We start from the raw sequence: 20964 nt of genomic DNA, 5'->3' as shown, positions 1-20964 counted from the left end.
AATAGTTATATTTTATAATTACTAATACTGTTGGCTGACTTAGGCCAGGCACAGTTTTATGAATGGAAATGGGACCAATGGAAATCTTTCCCTTTATTTATGGGCCTTAGACTGGACCTGGGAAAAATCACTGGCTCTGTTTCCCAAAGAGCTGCTCCACTACACACTCTCCACTGCCCCTCACTTTTGTGAAACGTAACTGCTCCCAATGGTGAAATGCTAGAATTCCTCTTTCCCACCACAAACACTACAATGGTTCACCACTTTGGCTTCAGGATTTTAGGGTTCAGTTCTCAACTGATCTATGGGATTTTTTACCTTCAGTGGAGAGCATCTTTCATTTGTTAAGAACTCAAAATGTTTAAGAAATTGCCTATCAGAAGGCATAACTCCATCCATCACTCAAATGCAACAAAGCGGATGTTTATCATTACACAGGAACTTCACCCAGAAACCTGGAACAGGCATAAAACCAGAAAATTATACTCAGTTGATAATGCAAAAAAAATTTAAAAAGAAAGTAGCTCCACCCACAGGGCTCCAATACAAACTTCCCTGTTCTTGGAAAATACTGCTAGAATCACTCTTACTCATTAGGAATTAAGGGCTAATACTCCAGACCCAAGTCTGAATTGATTCTAGTGACCTCACAGTGAGTGATGATGTCCTCCTATTGGAGGAAATAAGAGATTTTAGTTCAGCCCAGAGGAGAAGAGATGAAAGGTGACATTGTCTTCTGTTTAATGTGTTTTTATGAACATGGTTACAGCAGTTCAGCAGATGTGCAATGATTTGCCAAACTTCAGCCACACAACAGTAAACCTGAGGCCCATGCCTCATTCATGGAGGCTAAGACTGACTGATTATCTACAGTTTGACATGGAGAATTAATTCTTCAGATATGAGAACCCAGTGCATCCATTGACATCTTGGGAAAGTGCTGCTAAGTCACTGTGCTTGTGTTCAATACCTGGTTGGTACAAACACAAAATTATATAGGTGGTATTAATGAGGCAGAAGACATTTGTGAAATATGTTGAAGTTATACAAAGTAAACAAAACACTTTGCTACAGCCAAGAGAGAAAAATTCTGCATTAATAGTATTTATCTTTACCTTGTATACATCAATATGCTATGGCACATACAATCGAGAACATCAACATCTCCAAAACTGTTAGAGCCATCAATTCCATGCCCAAAGGGATCTAAGCATGCCTTCTGCACTTTCAGCAGACTGGAATCTTGCAGGACTAGAGCAGGGATATCTAGTTTGGGCATATAATTAGATACACATGAGTCACAGTGACTCTTCTGACCCAGTTGCATAGTTTCTCTCAAATTGCCTCAGTAGCACTCAAATCTAAATGAAAATAGTTTAATTGAAGACACTTCATCTCACTTAGGGGCAAGCTATGAACATGTGCATGGGCCACAGCACCTTAACTTGCAAGCAGCAGCATTTTGAACTGCCACAAAATTATGGTGTCCCAGACAAATGCTCAGTCCCTACAGAAGTAGGTGTGGAGGTGTGGCTCCTTGGCAAACAACTGTCACTACAGCCCAAATATCAAGCAGCTGAAAATACAGTCTACACCTCAAAACGTTTAATTTTAATTTTGCCACTAGACTAAAATTACAAATTGAAAATGTTAATTTTCTTCCCAGAGTTATATAAATGTCTACTGAAAAAACTTTAAAAAATACACCTTTAAGCTAATTCTTATGCACTCAATGTTGACTAAAATGCAGGAAACTAGCTCTGTTTCAGCTATATTAGCTCCCCTTCTTGAGAAGGAAAGGTCTGTTTCCAGTATTTAAAGGAAAAAAATATATATTACTTCAACAGATAGGACAGCCAGCTCACTGCTTGTTATACTACAGAAATCTAATAATACGAAGACCCAAATGCACACACTGACTCTACACACATACATAAAAGTGCACTGTCAGGAGCCATGCAATAAGTTACACTTATTACAGTTTATTGCCCACGGTATTTGTCCTCCCACTACTCCACCTTCTTTAGCAATAGGCGTAAGATTCCAAAGCTCTAGAGAGTAGCTTTCTACAGCTATTTTAGAAGCAGCAGACAGACAAGCAATCCTTCACTCCAAGTGTTGAACACAGACAGCTCCTACCTGCTGGCCCAAAGAAGAGAGAAAAGTAGAGCATCAGACACATCACAGACCTCATTTTCTCAGTACTGGAAACCAGAACTGTGTGTTACAACTGTGCCGTAAGAGAAGATGATCTCTCTCACAGAGCACTTGCTCTGAGCTTTATGAGGTCCCAAGACATCAGGCTTTAAAACTACAAGGTAACTGTGCAGAAGAAAAATAATCTAGAATAGCTTCTGTTTCTTTATGACAAAAGCTGTCTCAAATGTTCCAGATCCTGAAATAGGAACAGTTGCTGTAAAGGATTCTAAATGCTACAAAGATGGAACTGATGATAACTCATATAGATTGTACAACATTTTAAACTAGACCAGTTTTTGTAAGTTATCTTGAATATTTTCTCAGATAATTAATATTCTCCACATTCTAGCTGATATGGACTTTGCATCACAAGGAGAACAAGGAGGACCCTTGAATGTTGTACGTATAATACAGAAAGGATTGTTACATCAGAACTGCAATTTGAAACTGTTGCTTGTTGGCATAGGTTTCTTCAGGTTCCTGTTCACTGCTGGAGTAGATGAAAGTCCCACAGGTATCAGCCATAGGAAGAAACAGAAAATGCTTTAGAAGGTATAGTACTTCAGAGAAAAAAAAAAAAAGGCTGGCAAGTGCCATCTGATATTGCATAGTACAAGGAAACTGCTGAAAAGAACAATGTCATATTGCAAGATTTCTAAACAAATGGTATGAAATTCTGAGAAATCATGTATATGTGGTTCTAACACTGAATTTCTACCAAATGTCTCATTTGAATTAAAATTAGTGTAAGTGCATAAGTCTATGTGACTGCAGTCTAAAAATTAAGGTACTTCATATTTACCAGTCATGATAATTTTAATCAAGCCTGCTGCAATTTCACTGAGATGAGTACTTATATCAGAGACAGATTTCGCCCACAGATTTGAATCTCAGCCATACTGACTCTTCTGTATGATTAGTAATACTCAAGCAAAGGAATAATCCATGATTCCCTTCCCCGTGCAGCAGCTCGAATGTGAGAAATTCAAACTAGGCCTGCCATCACCATACAAGAAAGCTTTCTTTTTACAAGGTCCTCTTGATGCCCAGGTGAGTTAGGTACCTGCATGTGGAAGGGAACCTACAAAAAAGATGGAGAGGGACTTTTTACAAGAGCATGTAGTGACAGGTCAATGAGGAATGGCTTCAAACTGAAAGAGAGTAGGTTCAGGTTAGACAATAGGGAAAAATTCTTTAGTATAAGAGTAGTGAGGCACTGGAACAGGTTGCCCAGAGAAGTTGTGGGTGCCCCATCACTGGGAATACTTAAAGACAAGTTGCATGGATAATTAAATAACCTGAACACATTGAAATGTGTTCCTGCCCACACCAGGGGGGTTTGAACTACACAATCTTTAATGTCCCTTTCAATTATATCTGATGGATTTGAGTCTCAGTCATTTTGGGGAAAAAAATAGCTTTTCAGTGTTATATGAAATGAGTACACAGGATGCAGACAAGAAAAAAAACCCCACTCTTCACTCTTATTCACAAGCTGCTGTAGACAACTTTTTATTATCACTGTTTACTTTTGTATTGCTATTCTACTTCGGCATGGATTTAACAACAGTAGTTTATTTTTGAAATGTGTCAGAAACAAAGAGTTGCTTCAGTGTTATTTGTGAACTTGTTTTTTATTTTTAAACTTGTCCAACTTGTCCAGGTGAAATAAGACTTTAGGTAAACAGGTTTGGTGCTTATTTGCATGGGAAGGTTTGGCTCCACAGCTTTGCATGGATACATTTCACATATCTCTGCAGGTTTTGTTACAACAGCACAGGGAATGCTTGAAGACACAAAACTTCAGACTATGCCTTTGGCATTTGAAGGAAACAGCAACCATGTAAGCAGGTGTGTGTTTTCCCCTGTTTGTAGATACCTCTTTGAGGATATATTCTACTAGGTAACATCTGCAATTTGGTAACAACTGGGCTGGAATAAAATGCTAGTAAGCAGTAAGATTTACAGAAGACTAAAAAAGAGTAGCAAGACTCACCCGACTCAATAAGCCTGTAAGCATTCCTGTCCAACAGCTGGTATTGAGAAGAGTAAGATCCAGTAGAAGAGCAGTAAGAAGGAAAACAGCTGAAGAAAATATTAGTATAGATAACCACATTGCTGCCACAGCCTAGCAACAAACATGTATACATTCAAGCATGTTGTTTACTGTAAGAACATAAAGAATTTTTCAGTCATGGAAATCACAAAATTATCTTTTACTGACTAAAAAAAATATTCTCTAGAACGTATATCAACTATAACATTTTGGGCTTATTACTTTAAAAATATCCTAGGCCATCCTATTATTTTTAAAACAATTATATACACTTCAGTTTGCAAAAATTATTTGATATATAGGAGATTAACTAGGTTAGCAGCAGGTTTAGCTGCTTCTCCCAGTCAATTCTTTTCACTTTGGGAGGACACTAACCATCCCCTCTCTTCACCAGGACATGCCTAACCCTGGGAAGCTCTGCAGGCTCCCAGAGACCAGGCTCCTCAGCAGTTGATAAAGCAAACCTATAATTGTGATAAGTCACAGCATGAGATTCCTTTTACTGGCCCCTGAGCAATGAGTGATAGATGTGATGACATACTGCCACACTTGTTCCTCAGTAATAAAAGGCTATTTGGCCTGGGGAAAGCCTGACTCTTCACTGGAAACAACACTACTGATGACAGCAGCTGGCAAACTTGGTGATGACTTGGGTACACAACAAAGAAAACACCCTACTGTTCACAAAAACACAACACAGGCCAGAACTTCAACCCTTCCCTGCATTCAGGATGAGCAGCTTTTGCTTCTCTCACCCTGCTACTACCAAAAGCACTTTGGACAGGTCCCTGAGACCTCAGGGACTTAATGTTCTTCTTCAACTACTCACCAGACCTTCTGCTTCATCCAGACAACAGAACAAGTGTCAACTGCCTCTCCCCAGGCTGCTGACAGCTCATGATTGCTATTACACTGACTGGGGCTGTGCCAAGTTTCTAAAGCAGAGTCTTCAAGTGTTCTACATCCAGAGCTGAGGCCAGCATGGTAAAAACAGGGCTGGGAGCAGCTCCTGCAGCAGTGGCTTGCACACAATTGCCGCTTCCTTTGGAAACCTGGTCCCAATATAGATGCAGAGTTTTCCTGCAAACCTGGTCCTTAAAACCTGTGCCTGTTCCCACTGCAATCAGTGGCAACTGAATCAGTTCTGATTGCTTTAATAAGGGCAGGCACAGCAACTTAATTAGAAAATTAGTAACTGCAAGGAAAGGAGGGAATGCCCAACAGCCTGCCAGATCCCTGGAAGGAAGCAAGCAAAGGAGCCAGTTGTCATTAAGACCAAGATTTTAGCCTTTCACCAAAAAAAAAAACCCAAGAAAAAAAAGATAATATGAGAGATTGGCAAAATGGCCTTGAAGGTGTTTTAAACATCTTGTATAATATATAATTGCTTTTCAGCTCTTGAGTACTCTACTTTTAGATCTGTCCCCTGGGAAGAAAAAATGAAACATGCTGAAATGCACAGCCCTCAACAGCAATCAGTATTTTCCACTTTCCTTTGTGCTAGAAGTAATTAAAACTTTGCTTAAAACTTCTTGCTATTTGACAGGTACAAAGACAAATCAAGCCTAAGGTATGTTTTTCATGTTAGCCCAACTGAGTGCCAGAGAGGTATTTTTCATCAGCTCTTGAGTTTTAAGAAAATTGAGATTCTCAACTCATTACTCCATGAAAAATCCTAGTGTCTGGAGGCTCACAGCCAAACACTCCAGAATTTTTATGTGTTTGGAGGATTACCTGCAGTCATGGAGGGCTTGCATAACAGGTTTGGGGGCTATTTTTACACTGGTAAATGCACGCACCAGAACGCAGGACCACCAGGGCCAAGCCAAGCTGTGCAGTGTTAACCCTGGTGCCCCCTCATCTGCAGTATTTGGGAAAAAAACTACCCTTTGAGCAATCTATTCATGGTGACATTTGAACTTGTTTTTGACAGAAGTATCTTCTTAGTACCTACTGTGACCTAGCCATCAACAATCACTTGCCTAGGGGCAATAAGAGGATCAAGGCCTGGGAATACGCAATGGAACATTTGATTGAATAGATATAGGGTAAGAATTAACTTGGATATGCTTTATCAGGGATAAATAATAAACCCTGACTTGTGTTTATTAGTCTGGGTGAAGCCATTTTGTTCTGTCCTCAAATGAGGGAAATATGAGCTTAAGAGACTCTGGCTCTCCCACTTTCAGCTCTGTATGACACAAATATACCAGCTGCTGGCTCTGACAGGGGTCTGAGATGTAGGGTGCCAATCCATGAGAAAAATTGTTTGTCTAAAAAAATCCCTTCTGTTCAGAGCAGTGTCCTGTTGGAATTAATTGCTAAGCTACCAGCAGTCAAGAAAGAAACAAGAAGCTATAACTTTTTGAATTTCCAAAGCTCCAGAATAGGTTCTAACTCAGCTAGCAAGATGCATCAACCCAGAATTCAGTACCAAAGGCAAAATATGTGGTCAAAACTTTTGAAGTGGGCAGAAATTTTGCCTGTGAGAAAACCCAGATGCAGGCCTTTCATTAGCAGCACCCAGCCCTTAGCAAAACTACATCTTGCCTTTCTCCTGTACCACCCTTTATCACTGATGTCTGGGTTAGCAGAGAGCACTTACACAATCTCTACAGCCTCCTGCCTCTGGAACAACAGAACAGAAGCAAAACACCACAGGGGATGAAATGAGGCAACAAAAACATCTAGGTGGTGTTAGGACAGTGTGCAGCAGCTTACTTTTGATGTGGATGTTGGACTTGATCATGGATGTCTTTCCTAACCTTAATGATTGATTCTATGAAGCTGCTCAGAAAGAGTGCTGTGATAGTGTGATAGTTCATTTCTGGGTATAAGCTTAGCCGCTCAGTACAGAAAAAACAAGTGTTTCTAAGCAAGACCCTTGCAGCTGAATCTGCTCAGGCATTAGTGCACTCTGGTAAGGGCATAATTTCTAGGCATTTACAAAATGTCCTTAAAATGCCATGTGTTAGAAGGGTATAGCTAACATTGCAGAAGGTGCATTGCAGTATTTATATAATATTCTCTGACAAAATTGTGTATACACCAGGATGACACTGGTAGCCAACATTACATTCAAACATCTTCTGTAATCTCAGTATGAGTAATATGCTGTAATTGCCCATTACTGCTTAATCCCCAAAATATTATGAGCTGCTCCCATTCTCTGCCTGCCATCATCTCTTTTTGTGTCTGACTCACGGACAGCTTCTGCCAGGCATACTCACATTGGTTAGCACCTCAGTGCTGCATCATCCAGCATCATGCTGATCACAGTCCAAATGGTTCAGCCTGTGAGAAATTCTGTGCATCTACAGGCACCCCATTTACTTTCAGAGGCTGGAAGACTGCAGGGATGAACTTCCTAATCTATGAGAACACAGGCTGGAACGACAAACAAAACACATCAGAGCCATCATCCCATTTTGCTTGTACTAAGCCATAATCACAGTTCTCAAGAAATAAATAAGGTAAACACAGAAATTACAAAGGAATAAAGGACAATCTGTCTTACTGCATTTACATTTTTTAATAGAGTCTTTCAATTGTTTTAGGAACAAGCATTTTTATATTTCATGAAAAGGTACAACAAGTAGCTGGATGGCCTCTGCATGGAAGAAAATATCACTGTGAAAATGTGCCTCTTTGCCCTCTAGAAACTGTTACTTCACATGTAATATACAGGACAAGCAGACAGGGCCAAGTTCAAAAGTTATAACTTCATGGTGGGAAGTGCCTTTTGTATGAGCCTAATACTCGCATATCATGCTGAGAAAGTGGAAGACCTTTGCCAGAGCAAAGAGATTTAGAAAAAGAAGTGTCAGACTACAATACAGGATCAAAAAAGAGAGAATATTCTAATTTCTCCACTATCTGTGCTATTGAAATCAGGTAACTTAAACTCTTGAAAACTTAGATAGGGCTCTCAAATGAGCTTCTTTGCATGTGGCCCTGCATACCCTATAAAATACATGAATTCATCCAACTTGCACATGCATAGATCTTTTGCATAATTAAAAGCATAATTATGCCTATCATGACAACTTCCTTATGGCTACCATGGGCTATCCACATGTGGTCCAAGTGCTTCTGTTGGGCTTCATAGATCTAAAGAGCATAAAACCAAAAACATACTGAATTTCACTCCCCTTTCTGCAACAGCCACTCATGTATCCTTTCCTTACCAGAATGCTTTGCTTCACCAGTAGCAGCTAGGTATTTAATAAATTTATTATGCAAAATGCTACTTCGTGTGGCATGATGTCATTTTTTATGTTTCTCTGGGATCAACCCTTTGACACCTTTCCAGGATGCAGGCCTCGGTCCTGTAGCACTGCCCCCAGTTCCCAAAACACAGCACCCCGTTTGCAGTCCCACTTTAGCCGGCAGCAGCAGCTGTCCCACGCTGGAGCTCCGGAAATTCTCCATCCTTCATCCGCCAGGCACAGCTGTTTGCAGCGAGGCAGGGGCTGGCTACAGCTATCTTTCATGGCTAATGAGGAAGAGGAGAAAACAGAAAGCAGAACCAGCCCACGAAGTGCTGCTAAGGAGGAAGGTGGCACCGCTACCCGCACTGCCAGACCCGCCGCGCTGCTTCGCGGCCGCCCTCAGCCCTTCCCTAACGCGGCCGGGCTGCCCGGGCAGCTTATGTAAGGGCAGAGGCGGGGCCGGCCCGGCTGCGGGGCGGCGGCAGCAGCAGAGCCATGTCCTGGTACCGCAACACCGTGTGGTTCGTGAAGGGGCTGCGGGAGTACACCAGGTACGGGCGGCGGCGCGGGGCCGGGCCGCTCCCGCTGTCCGGGACTCTCGGTGACTGTGCGGGCGGCTGCCCGCCCCGCCGAGGCGGCGGGCTCCAGCCGCGCTCCGGGAGGGCTGCCGGCCCGCCCTGGGGCTCCGGCCACCCCGACGGCCGCGGTCAGGGGCGGCCAAACGCCGCTGCGAGGTGTCGCTTTCATTGCAAAGCACCGGAGCAGGCTGCCCAGGGAGCTGATGCAGACACCGTTTCTGGGAGTGCTGAGAAAAACGTCTGGATACGGCGCTTGAGGCCGTGGGTGAACGTGGTGACGGTGTTGGGTTGATGGTTGGACTTGATGAGCTTAAAGACTTTTTTCCCACCTTAACGATTCTGTGATACATTGCTGACCGCAGTGTCACTGGTATTCATGGCCTGTCCCATGGGTACCGAGCGTAAATAGGGCAATTATTGGATGCTGAGCTGTGAGAGCAAAGTGCTTTTCAGCCCACACATGTGTTTATTTTGGAAGTGCTTGCTTCTAGTTTCTCACACGTGTCTCTCGATTTGTTCAGAGGTGGTTATGAGTCTGCTTCCAAGCGCTTCGACCCAGCTGACGTGGAGGTGGATGTGGCTGGAAGATCCTTCCTGGTCACTGGTGCAAACAGTGGCATTGGCAAGGCTACAGCCAAGGAGATAGCGAGGAGAGGTGAGCAGGGCTGCCATGGAGCTCCTGGGAGGCTTACAGAGATGATGGGAGGAAGCAGGTTTGGCCTTCCAGCACTTATGCACAAACACAAATATCCCTGGGATACAGCATCATTTCACAGGGGTCTTTTTGTGGGTTAGAGGTTTAAGCACAATCACTACAGTGAAAACTGGGATAAGGAAACCAAATTAGCAGAGAGTATCTGCAAATTGCTTTTCAAGTGCATGTTTACCAAAACTATCTGTGTCATGGTGGCATCTAAGGATATTGGTGACAGATCAGTATCTGTTTAAGGTTAATTTGGTGCAAGTAGCAGCCTGGCTGAATTTGAACTGAGGAATCTGCAAATGTATCATACGATGAAAGAAAACAATTGTCTTTACAAAAATGAGATGGGAGAGCATAAAAAAACCAGTGTAGCTGTTCTTAATGATAATACCCTGGAGTTTGCACCCTTTGGCTAATTACATGTAATTATTTTTTTATGTTGTTGTTTGTATGTAAGGATATAAACTGGGCTTAGCTGCTGCTGAAGGATAAACCAAATCCCTTACAGAGTTGACAAAGTAATTCCTGTTGTGCAAGAGTGACAGGAGATTTGGCATGTAGAATGAAGGGGGAGGAGCTTGTGGCTCTTTTCTCCTTTTGAGTGCTTAGGTTTCGTAACTATCTTAAGGAGGAAAGTGGTGACTCAGTTGAATGAAACTAATTCAAAACTGTTAGCATCAAAGAGTCTTTGGATTTAAGATCTAAATCAGTGCCAGCATGTGATTGATTTCAGGTTCCCACCACTGCTATTGTACGTAATCACTTTATGTAAGTAGTGCTTTGTCAGGTGACTGCTTTGCTCACAAATAGGTATCTCTACCAGGTTTTTCAAGCTGGAAAGCTGGCTGGGTCTGTATGGAATTTGGTCACCATGTTTAGCAGAATGACCTTGGGCTCAGACTGCGTGTCTGATATGTTGTATGGGCATTGCTGTTCATATGAAGTTAAAATGACTTCCTGATCCCATCCTTGAACATCTCACTTTGAAACTCAGTGTCAGCTGTTGGGGCTCAGGCTTCTAGTTGAATCTCTTCAAGTATGCCATGACAACTGAATAAGGAATTCTGGCTCAGCAGAGGAATAATCAGGCTTTTTTGGCTTTACTTTCAAGCAGTAACTAATGATGACCTTGCTGACAATTTCCATAGTTTGAGTTCATCTTTTCTATGAATTGTCTTATGGATATTTGGATTTGGACTTTCCTCTATGTCTTGTGAATTGAACTTCCAGCTTGATACAGTCTTCTCCCAACTACTCTTGATTGTCAACTCTGACTATTCCCATGTGTTAAGTTCTAATAGTTTCAATCTTTATCAAAGTAAATACATTTAAATTCCTTTCCTAGTGTATCAGTCACACTTGAACTTCCCCTCTGTCCTGGTGCTTAGTGGAAAAACCTCTCTTGTAGACAAAAGGTTTCTTTACAGACCCCAGACTGGGCTGTGCAGTGTGTGACTGTATCATCCCAAGGTAGACTTGCATGTGGGTTCTGGGCACTAAAAGTGTGACCTGACACAGTTGTTTCTATTATGGATTAATTATGTCTCTGTTAGGGATTAATTCCTTGAGCTTTCTCAAAGTGGACTGCTAGCAATCCCCAAAACACCTTGAAAAACAGGCAAAAGAGCATAAGTATTCCTAGGACTGAAATTAACACATAACTTGTAACAATCAGAGAATGTGAAGCAAAAAAAAATGTTGCCTAGTTGTACTTTAGTCTTGTGTTTGAAGGCTTTCTTTAATATGATTAAGTGATGAGACTGTGTTGTTTTTTTTGGGGTTTTTTTTTGTGTTAAGTATCCAGGTTTCTGAGAAGAGCCTTGCCTTGTGTCTTCCTTCCATTGAAAAATTGGTTGGAAGAGACCTCTAGACGTCACCTTGTCCAGCATCTCACTTGAAGCAGGACTGTTGGCAACAGTAGATCAAACCAGTAATTTCTGTATCTCACTGCTTGATACCCACAGAGTGTAAATTATGCATCCTCTTGAGAAAGCTTGGTCTATTGAGAAGAAAACTACTGATTATTTTTCTCATGAAAAATAATTCAGATGACCTGAGCCTCCCAAGCTGCAATTGAGGCCATAGTTCTTGTCATGTCTCCCATTGCTGAGAATTCCAATATCTGGCACTTTTATTTCCTTTTTACAGAGCAATTCTAGTCACTTGTGTTGTTCAAGCCCTTTCCTGAACTTCCTAAGGCATATATCAAAAAAACCATCTATGATACAGATGCCTTAGCTCCAATTTCCCATTTTGCTCTGGTATTTCACTCATTAAACATGATGTACAGACTTAACAGAAATGGTTTGAGTACGGTTCTTAGAGTGCAGTGGCTTTTTCCTTGCATGATGGCCCTGCCTGCCTTCACAGGAACCAGAGCCAAGCAGAAATATTCCAGCTTTTTTCTTATATCCAGTATCTCACCTAATTAAAACGCTGATGTCTCCCCCAAATGCAGTTAGTAATTAATTATCAAATGCTTTTCTTGTTGCAATCCACCAGGTGGCACGGTTCATCTGGTTTGCCGAAATAAGGAAAGGGCTGAAGTTGCCAAAGAGGAAATAGTGACAGAAACGGGCAATCAGGTGAGTTGTGTTTTAGTCTTTTGTTTACTTTTAGAAAGGTTGGTAAAACTCAAGAACCCAGAGGCCTTGAGAAACTCTTCCAACATATTGCTGTTTTGGTTTTGATAGTATTTTCATAAAGACATGGAACAGTCTATGGAAGCAGTTTATAATTCAAATGATTTGAAATGATTAAACCATTTGAATCACCTAACTTTATTAGATGTTCTGTGATTAGTAACGTTATCAGCAGCATGTGGTTTTATTTAATGTTTGTTGATTTGCTTTTTGATGTCCTACTTACTATTCCTAACTATGTGTCTTAGTGAGGTTTTTAAAAGTTAATGCATTGCAACACTCTTGCAACAACATTTATGAGTCTACAGCATTGAAGCTGAAGGTTTTATGCATCTGAATAACATGCTCTTGATTTCCTAAGGTTGGCTGCTCTGTGAAGTCCTGTGTGTGGTACTAATTCTGTGCTCTACATGCCTTTTCATTTCCTTTTCTTATAATACCTCTTCCTTCCCTCTGCTACACATTCTTTTTGTTTCTGTACATATCACTCTACAGTACACCCCTGTATCTGTCACTGTTGCTTTCATTAATTGTTTAGGAGGGTGTGCTTATGGAAAAGTTAACTAGTCATTATCTTTCTAACTTGGTACCCGGGTTTTGGCTGGGATAGAGTTAATTTCCCTTCTAGCAGTTCCACTGGTGCTATGCTTTGGATTCGTGACCAAACCAGTGTTGACAACCCACGTTTTAGTTATTGCTGAATGGTGCTCACACAGCATCAAAGCCTATTCTTATTCTCACACTGCCCCACCAAGTGAGCAGGGGTGTGCAAGAAGATGGGAGGGGACACACTGGGACAGCTAACTCCAGCTGACCAAAGGGACGCCTCAGACCATATGAAATCTTGCTCAGCAGTAAAAGCTGGGAGGAAGAAGGAGTGAAAGGGGGCATTCACAGATATGGTATTTGGTTTTCCAAATCACTGTTGCATGGATGAAGTCCTGCTTTCCTGGGGATTGCTAGATGCCTCTTGACAATGAGAAATAGTGAATTAAGTCACTGTTTTATTTTGTTTGCACACACAGTTGTGCTTCACTTATTAATGTTTTTATTTCAGCCCACAAATTTTGCCTGTTTTGTCCTTGTGACTGTCTCCCCATTCCCACTGGGAGTGGAGTGATTAAATAGGTTTGTATGGGGCTGAACTACCTACCAGAGTTAGCCCACAGCACATGGATGGAGACCTGTCTTCATTTTAAATAATGACTTAGCTCTTGTACTCTGTATTTTGATTCCAGTAATAGATTTTAATGTGGATCAAAAATTCTGAAGACTTTTTTATGGTTAGAGATGTCATATTGACTAAATTTCTGCTCTTTGATTTCAGCTCCCTAGTGTGTCAACCAACATTACTCTACAGTTCTTTAATGGAGGTGAATTAGATCAGTCCTTTTGTAGAAATAAATGCTTTCCAGCTGTCTATAGCTGTGTAATCCCATGGCTTTAGTAAGGCTGGTGATTATCTGTGTTACCTCCTTCTCTAACTGCAGTCAGGCTGCCTGGGAAGAGAGGTGAGTTTGACCTCTGAAGGTTTCTTCATGTTCTGTTTTCTGTCACGTGGTGAAAAAAACTTGAGGCAAATAATATTCTTCCTCTAAAGGCAGCATAATTACTGCATTCCCACTTTTTGGTAGGCTGCGGACCTGTAATTTCTATAGTCCTGGGGGAGTGCAAGGACACTGCAGAACTTGTTTGTGACCCTGGGGACAGGGCATTTGTGCAGAGAGCAGCTCTAAGTGAAGTGTTAGATGAGCTGTACAAGAGGTCCTGCGGGACATGTGACTGCACTGGGAAGAGCATTTTAATAAGGAGTCCACAAGAATATCCTTCTTTATAAGTGCTCATTCAGAAGCAATACAGAGAGATAATAAAATGCTTTATCTGCAACTTGACAGGCTGTATCCAGGCTGAACTTGCTCTTCCTGATAATTTGGATGGAGATCCTGTTATAGTATACACCAAAGACTTTTTCCATCTTCCAAAGTACATGCTGGAGTGCAGTGCTGAAATGGAGTTATTTGGCAGTCACCTGCCCCTAGATCTGGGAACTGGAAAGTTCTCCTAATCTGTTAAAATAGATCAGGTCACGGAGATTAGGTTTACTTTGAAAATGGCTTTGCTACCATTGAGGACTTTTATAGGGAACAGGCCTGAATATCCTTTTCCTAAGTCAGTGTGACAGTCTTTGGCAGATAAGTGTTGATTTAGATCTCTTTCAGTCTCTGAAATCCCTTGCAATACTGAACATCTGCCCAAAAATCTTTACTTCTTCTGTACCAGTAGATAATGGTATTAGTTTTAAAGGTAGAAAGTTTTAAAGAGGTATCCAGCTTAAACCAGTAGAGCAGCATCAAGTTTTTTGTCAGAAATGATTCACAAAATGAATATAGTTGGAAGGGACAACAGTGGGTCACCTGGTCCAATCTCCTTGATCAAGCAGGGTCATCCTAGAACACATTATTACAATGAGAAAATTCTGATTCAAACTCAGCTAAGGAGCTGAAATTAAATGGCTAGAGAGAAAGTCATGTGCTTTTTATCTTCAGGGAAGCAGAATTACAGGCAGGGAATAATGCCATATCATTTCTTCAGCTTCTTCACTTTTCTCATTTGCTTGTATAATGAGTATTTAAAGAAACAACTTGAAAAGAGAGGAGGCCTTTTAATGATTATTTGTTATTTTGCAAGAGAACACATCCTCTGCATAATTATTTTAAAACTGCCTTTTCCTGGCATACATCATAAAACTATCTGTGGTGTGTCTTTGAGACTTAAGTGCTGTTTAGGAGAAGAGTAGGAGTTGACATGTCTTTGTATTCTGGTAAATGCCACTGTGCTTGTACTATGTAGAACACAAATCTGCAGAAAGCAAAAGAATTGTCTGTAGCAAACAGCAAAAGGTTTTTGATATTTTGGAGGGAGGAATTATTTCTAGGTGTAGTGGTTTAGAAAATTATTACTTTGCTCTATGTCAAGCCTTTTTTTTTTTTTTCCCTATTGCATCTACATTGCTGCCCATAGTATCACAAAACATTACCAGACTGTTGTGACATGGAGTGACTGACAAGGTTTAGCAGTTAATGCAGCAGTTAGCATTCTGAGACAGCTGGAGTGGGTGCAGTGATGTTCCTGAAAGCATGCTTTACAATCCTGGCTGGAGCAACTGTGCCTGGCACATGGGACACTAGCCCAGACAGAGCTCCAGAAGGATGTGGCAGATGTTGGATTGCAGGGAGTGACTGGGACATTTCCCTGAACCAGGGGTAGCACATGATGGTGGCTTCATCTGTTGGATTCTGCTGTCCTCAGGGTGCTGAGCTGCCAGGTGATGTGACAGCAGATGAGCAGGCTGTAGAGCCATAGGGAATAGAAACAGGTCTCTACAGAGAGTAGAAGAGCACATTGCATGGAAGGAGGGACAGCTAGAAGCTGCATTTGAATAAGTGGTGGATAGAGACTTCTAAGATGGGGAGGAATTGAATCTTGTGAATGCTGGCAACAGAAGGCAGCTCTTTCTCTGCCTGCAGATGTGCATTTATAAGATAGGTATAGTGCCATGGTAAGAGATGAGGAAGAGCAAGCTCTGTCAGAGGAGGTGTTGGAGACAGATGATCCTGAACAGTTGTTGACAGTGGGAGGAAGTAGTGGGTGATGATGGCTGAAGGCTCCTTCCTGTGGGGGATGGAGGCACCCGTCTGCAGTCTTTGCTTGATGACTTGAGAGGTTTGTCACTTGCTGGGAACTCACATGTAAGGTATTGCAGACAGTCTGCTGAGGCTCGTCTGGACCTTGGCCTGGTACCTCTTGTTGCCCAACCATGTGGGCACCCATGACATTATGAGGGATAACCTGGAGTTCATCAGGAGTATTTACAGAGAGTCGATGGTCTCCTAAATCCACACAGTGAAAGGGAAGGGCTTGGGTAGGAGCATATATGCCCTACAGGTCAACACGTGAATGTTCAGCTCGTGTCGCTTTGGCCTTAGCCTTTATGGCCTCTTGAACCTTCTATGTTAAATGAGCTTTGCTGAGCAGAAATTATGTGTTGGAGCAAGAGTGTCTTTGCCAACGGGTTTGCTAAACTTAGTGAGGAGGCTTTAAAGGAAGGGGTGTCTTGGGTTGAAAAGACAGGAGTCTGTGAAGGAAGGCAAGAGCTTCCTGTGAAATGGAAAATGTAAACCCCCTGCCTCCAAATTACCACAATTTTGAAATTAAAAGGCTCTTAGGCAAAGATATGGGAATGGGAATAACAGTTATTTACTAGGAAAAAACTTAAATTTAAAAAAATGTAATTAGGACAAACAAAACTACTGATAGAGTCAGAAACCTGACACCCTGAGGAGCCAGCGTGTTTGCAATAGTCTAGTTAAATGGTGGCTGCTCCTCCTGGAGTGGAAGATGAAATGCTGCTGAAGCAGTGATCCTGTAGAAGGGTGTACTTTTCTCTGAAGGTCTGGTGATAGAATAGATGGGCCTGGTCTTCCTCTGGGGATCTAGCGGGGAAGAAGCTGCTCCTCTGGGAATCCAGCGAAGAGGCTGCTGATGTCCCAAAAAGTGCTGATTTTATGCAGGTAGGGATGCTTGGCTCTTCCCTCTGGGTGAAGGGATGGATGTAACACAATGGGATGATGTAACTTTACCAGTCATGCAGTGAGTCATTCAATGGCCCATTAACAGAAGATATCTCCCTGGAGGGAGACATTGTTCTTGGAAGATAAGAAAGATACCTGCCCCACCTCCAACAGATGGCAAATAGAATACATGCTTATTTTACAAATCAGGATAAAGGGTTTCATTGGTTTGTAGTGACTAAGCCCAGAAGAGTAGTAGAGTCATGGGAACAATGAGTGTGTGTCTAGGGGACAGCAGCATGTCTGGGAGCCCATTTCAGATGCATTGTTCATGAGTACACATAGCATAGGAAACACAGGAATCCATGCATGACTGCAGAGCTGTGATCTCACTGGGATTAGGCAGAAATAGTTGGCATGACTAGAGTGCTGGTGTGGATGTATACCCTTGCTTGTTGTACTGATTTTGGCTGGAGTAGGGTTAATTTTCTTTACAGTGGCTTGTATGGGGCTGTGTTTTGGATTTGTGCTGAGCACAGGGTTGATAATACAGAGATGCTTTTGCAATTGCTGAACAGGGCTTACATAGAGCCAAGGCCTTTTCTAGTTTTTGTACTGACACACTGGAGAAGAAATTTGGGTTGCATGGAAGCTTGCAAGGAGACACAGCCAGGACAGGTTGGCTAACTGACCAAAGGGATATTTCAGACCACATGACATCATGCTCAGTATGTAAAGTTGGGGGAAAGAAAAAGGAATGAGGAGAAAATTTGTGCTGGTGGCTTCCCAAGTAGTTATTATGTGTGATAGAGCTTTGCTCTCCTGGAGGTGGCTGAACACCTGCCTGCCCATGAGAGGCAGTCAGTTAATTCCTTGTAAAAAGCCTAAAATGCCTGGTATTCCCAGGCAGTTTCCCATCCAAGTACTAACCAGGCCAAACCTTGATTAGTTCCTGAGATCAGACAAGATTGGTGTTCTCACATATGAGTGGTATGCTCATAGGCTTGCGGTTTTTTGCTTTTGTGTGTGGCTTTTGCTTTCCCTATTAATCTATCTTTATCTTGACCCACGAGTTCTCTATCTATTACCCTTCTGATTCTCTCCCTGATCCCTTTGGTGAGATGACTCTGCCTGTGGAAAGAGGTGAGCAGTGCTCTCCTTAACTTTGACAAAGCTTTTTACATGGTTTGCCTTATCCTTGTAGCAAGTTTGGAGGGATGTGGTTTGAACTGGTAGATGAAAAGGTGGGTAGAAAACTGTCTGGAACATGTGGCTTCGAAAGTAACAATCAACAGTACACAGCTGATCTGCTAATGATTTTTAGTGGCATCCCTCATGAATCAATACAAGGGCAAAACCTGATGACATCTTTTTAAGAGTGCAGGTGACAGAATGAAGTGCAGTCTTTGCTTAGCTGGATGGAAAGCTGATGGCAGAAAGAGACCTGGAATGATAAGTTGTCCCTCTGTGAGCAGTGTTCTAGGGCAAAGGAGGCCAAACATTCCCCAGGCTGTATGAACATGAGTCTAGCCAGCAGGCTGAGGGAAGTGCATCTTCCCCTCAATTAAGCCTTTGTGAAACTACAGCAGGAGTCCTGTGCCTGACTTTGGACTCCCCAGGATGAGAAAGTCATCGATGTCTTGGAGTGAGTCCAGCAGAGAGTGGCTAGGGAGATGAGACATGTGATGTATGAAGTGACTCTGAGAAGGCTCATTCTGCTCAGTGTTGAGGAGGCTCAGATGGGTCTTGCTGTATTCTACAGCCATGTGATGGGAGTATATAGGGAAGGCACTACCATGCTTCTCTTGGAGGTCTTCAGTGGGAAGACAAGAGGCAGCTGACACAGATTGGAACAGGGACAAAGTTCTGAGTAGACAGTAGGAAAAATGTTTTCACCATGAGTGTGGTCAAAGGCTGGAGGTTCAGAGCAGGGGGCTCAGACAGACTGGTGAATCTCCAAGTTTACCAATCAGCCTCCAGAGGTCTCTTCCACCCTAGATTATTCTCTAATGCTGTGACCTTGACCGTTTCCTTGGAAAGTCCAGCCAAAGAGAAAGCTGCTAAATTGTTTAACCTGAAATTTTGCATGCTTTGCAATGTTTTCCTAGTTCTCTGCTGTACCTGACTGTCTGTCACATATACTTATCTAAGTAGGACTCTCTCTTAATAATTTTGGCATTATTCAGCTGTGTCTCAAAACAGCTGAATAATGACAAAACATGTTTTAAGGACTAGACTTAAATTTTGCAGTTGTGCATGTTAAACATGTATTAGTTGTCTTCTGGAGACACTATTTTTTTCATACTACTTAAATACCTTTTCACCTAGACAGGCCTAAACAGGATTTCTCTTCACTTTCTCTGTTGATTGTGTCTTACTTTCTTTCCCTTTAGAACATCTTCTGGCATATTGTGGATATATCTAATCCCAAGGAAATATGGAAATTTGCTGAAAAATTCCAAAATGAACATAAATTAAATGTGTTGGTAAGTTCATGTACTTTAATCATGTGTGTCTGTCTTGGGAGTGTATAGCCAATGAATTTGTCTGAGAGGTTACGTAGACTTGACAGTTTGGCCCACAATTATCTCCTTAATTTTCTCTAAATGTTTTTTTCAGGAGTCTCTATGGTTTGCTTGCCTTTGTCCCTTCTCAGTTAACATACATGTGCTACAAAAGAAGAGAAAAGCAATAATTTTGTAGCTGCATCTTTGGAGACACCATACATTTTCTCTTTTAGTTTTATTGCTAATAACATTGCCCCTCTTAAAGCTAGCCTTCTGAAAGGTTAAACTTTTGCAAAAAGTCCAAAGGCTAAAACAGAGCCAGGGAGAGATGAAACAGTTAATCATTGTGATTGGCATGGGGCTCAGTGCAGTTGCCCTTTTATTTACCAGTGAAAATTTGCTCAGGGGGCTGTACCACAGATGAGGCACCTGGAACAGCTCCTTTGGTGCTTACTAGATGAGGAACATGTGATAAAAATGGGGAAATAACTTTTGAGGAGTGGCAGTGGACATGCAGGAAGGTGTGTAGGAGCAGATCTTTTTTGAGATGGGAAAGAAAAGTCTGAGCTCCTTCTGGAAGGTAAGGCAGAAAAAGAAATGTGTCAGAGACTGTGCTAGCTGCACACAGCTTGCAATCACATTTTATTGAACAAATAAAAGCTACAGTATGTAGCTTTGTTTTGCAGTGTCAGAAAACAGCAAATTAACGTGGACTGCTCATATGTGTGGATTTCCTTGTAGATATTTGTGTTGATTGTTTTTGTTTAAAGGAGTTGTTTTGCAGATCAACAATGCGGGATGTATGGTGAATAACAGAGAGTTAACTGAAGATGGACTTGAAAAGAACTTTGCAACAAATACTTTGGGTGAGTATTGAAAGTTTTCTTTTGGAACATACTTTTTTTGTTTACAGAAGTGTGTTTTTATAGCTGAGTTAGTGAGGTACATATTCCTGTTCGAAGTGGGATCATAGCATTGCTATGCCAGGGAAGGAACCAGGAAGGAAAAAGAAATATTACATCTTGTTTGAAGTGTAATTTTTTAATTTCTCAATTTTTCAGTTGTTCCGATATCAGCATCTTGATTTATCATAGCAGAAGTGGAAAATGGTAGGTTGATCCTGAAATTTGCTAGGAAACTTTGTTCTGAGGATTGCTGCTAATAATGCTCTTTGTAATAATTGTGTTTCTGGGGTTAGGATGGAGCTTGGAACACATTCAGATGTTTAAAGAGACATTCAGATGTTTGAGTGGGCTTGCACAGCCCTATTCTGTGTGACAGAGGTGCTGTGCTGTATGCAGTGCCCTGAACGCTCTTGAGCCGGTGCAATCTCCAGTCAAGGGATTGAGCAGTACTGGGCAAGTCTTGGGCACTCCACGTGAAAGGGGCATTGTGTGTGAACTGTGGCTGTGAGGGTACAAGGGACAAGTGATGGGAAGCAAGTCAAGAGAGAAAGTGGAGATGTGGAAGGGCAGGGAAAATGGTGAGCCTAGTGGA

At 41.9% G+C, this 20964-nt stretch overlaps 1 protein-coding gene across 4 annotated transcripts in view; it reads left to right on the top strand.

Annotated features, from left to right (window-relative positions):
* The first annotated feature begins 8883 nt into the window (after window positions 1-8883).
* DHRS12 (dehydrogenase/reductase 12) overlaps window positions 8884-20964 on the top strand; it is a 28554-nt gene continuing 16473 nt past the window's right edge. For 3 of the 4 annotated variants that reach the window (XM_077781415.1, XM_021526596.2, XM_077781416.1), the window contains exons 1-5: window positions 8884-9017; window positions 9566-9699; window positions 12250-12332; window positions 19354-19446; window positions 20252-20333. In XM_077781415.1, coding sequence (XP_077637541.1) covers window positions 8962-9017; window positions 9566-9699; window positions 12250-12332; window positions 19354-19446; window positions 20252-20333 — 448 coding nt within the window. In that variant the 5' untranslated portion in view covers window positions 8884-8961. Of the gene's footprint in view, window positions 9018-9565; window positions 9700-12249; window positions 12333-19353; window positions 19447-19688; window positions 20048-20251; window positions 20334-20964 lie in introns of those variants that run through there. The other variant, XM_077781417.1, reaches the window with a different exon arrangement.

Source organism: Lonchura striata, chromosome 2 (assembly GCF_046129695.1).
Source record: "Lonchura striata isolate bLonStr1 chromosome 2, bLonStr1.mat, whole genome shotgun sequence".
Taxonomy (NCBI): Eukaryota; Metazoa; Chordata; class Aves; order Passeriformes; family Estrildidae; genus Lonchura; species Lonchura striata.
The sequence above is the reverse complement of the archived record's forward strand: the minus strand, read 5'-3'. Positions and strand labels throughout refer to the sequence as shown.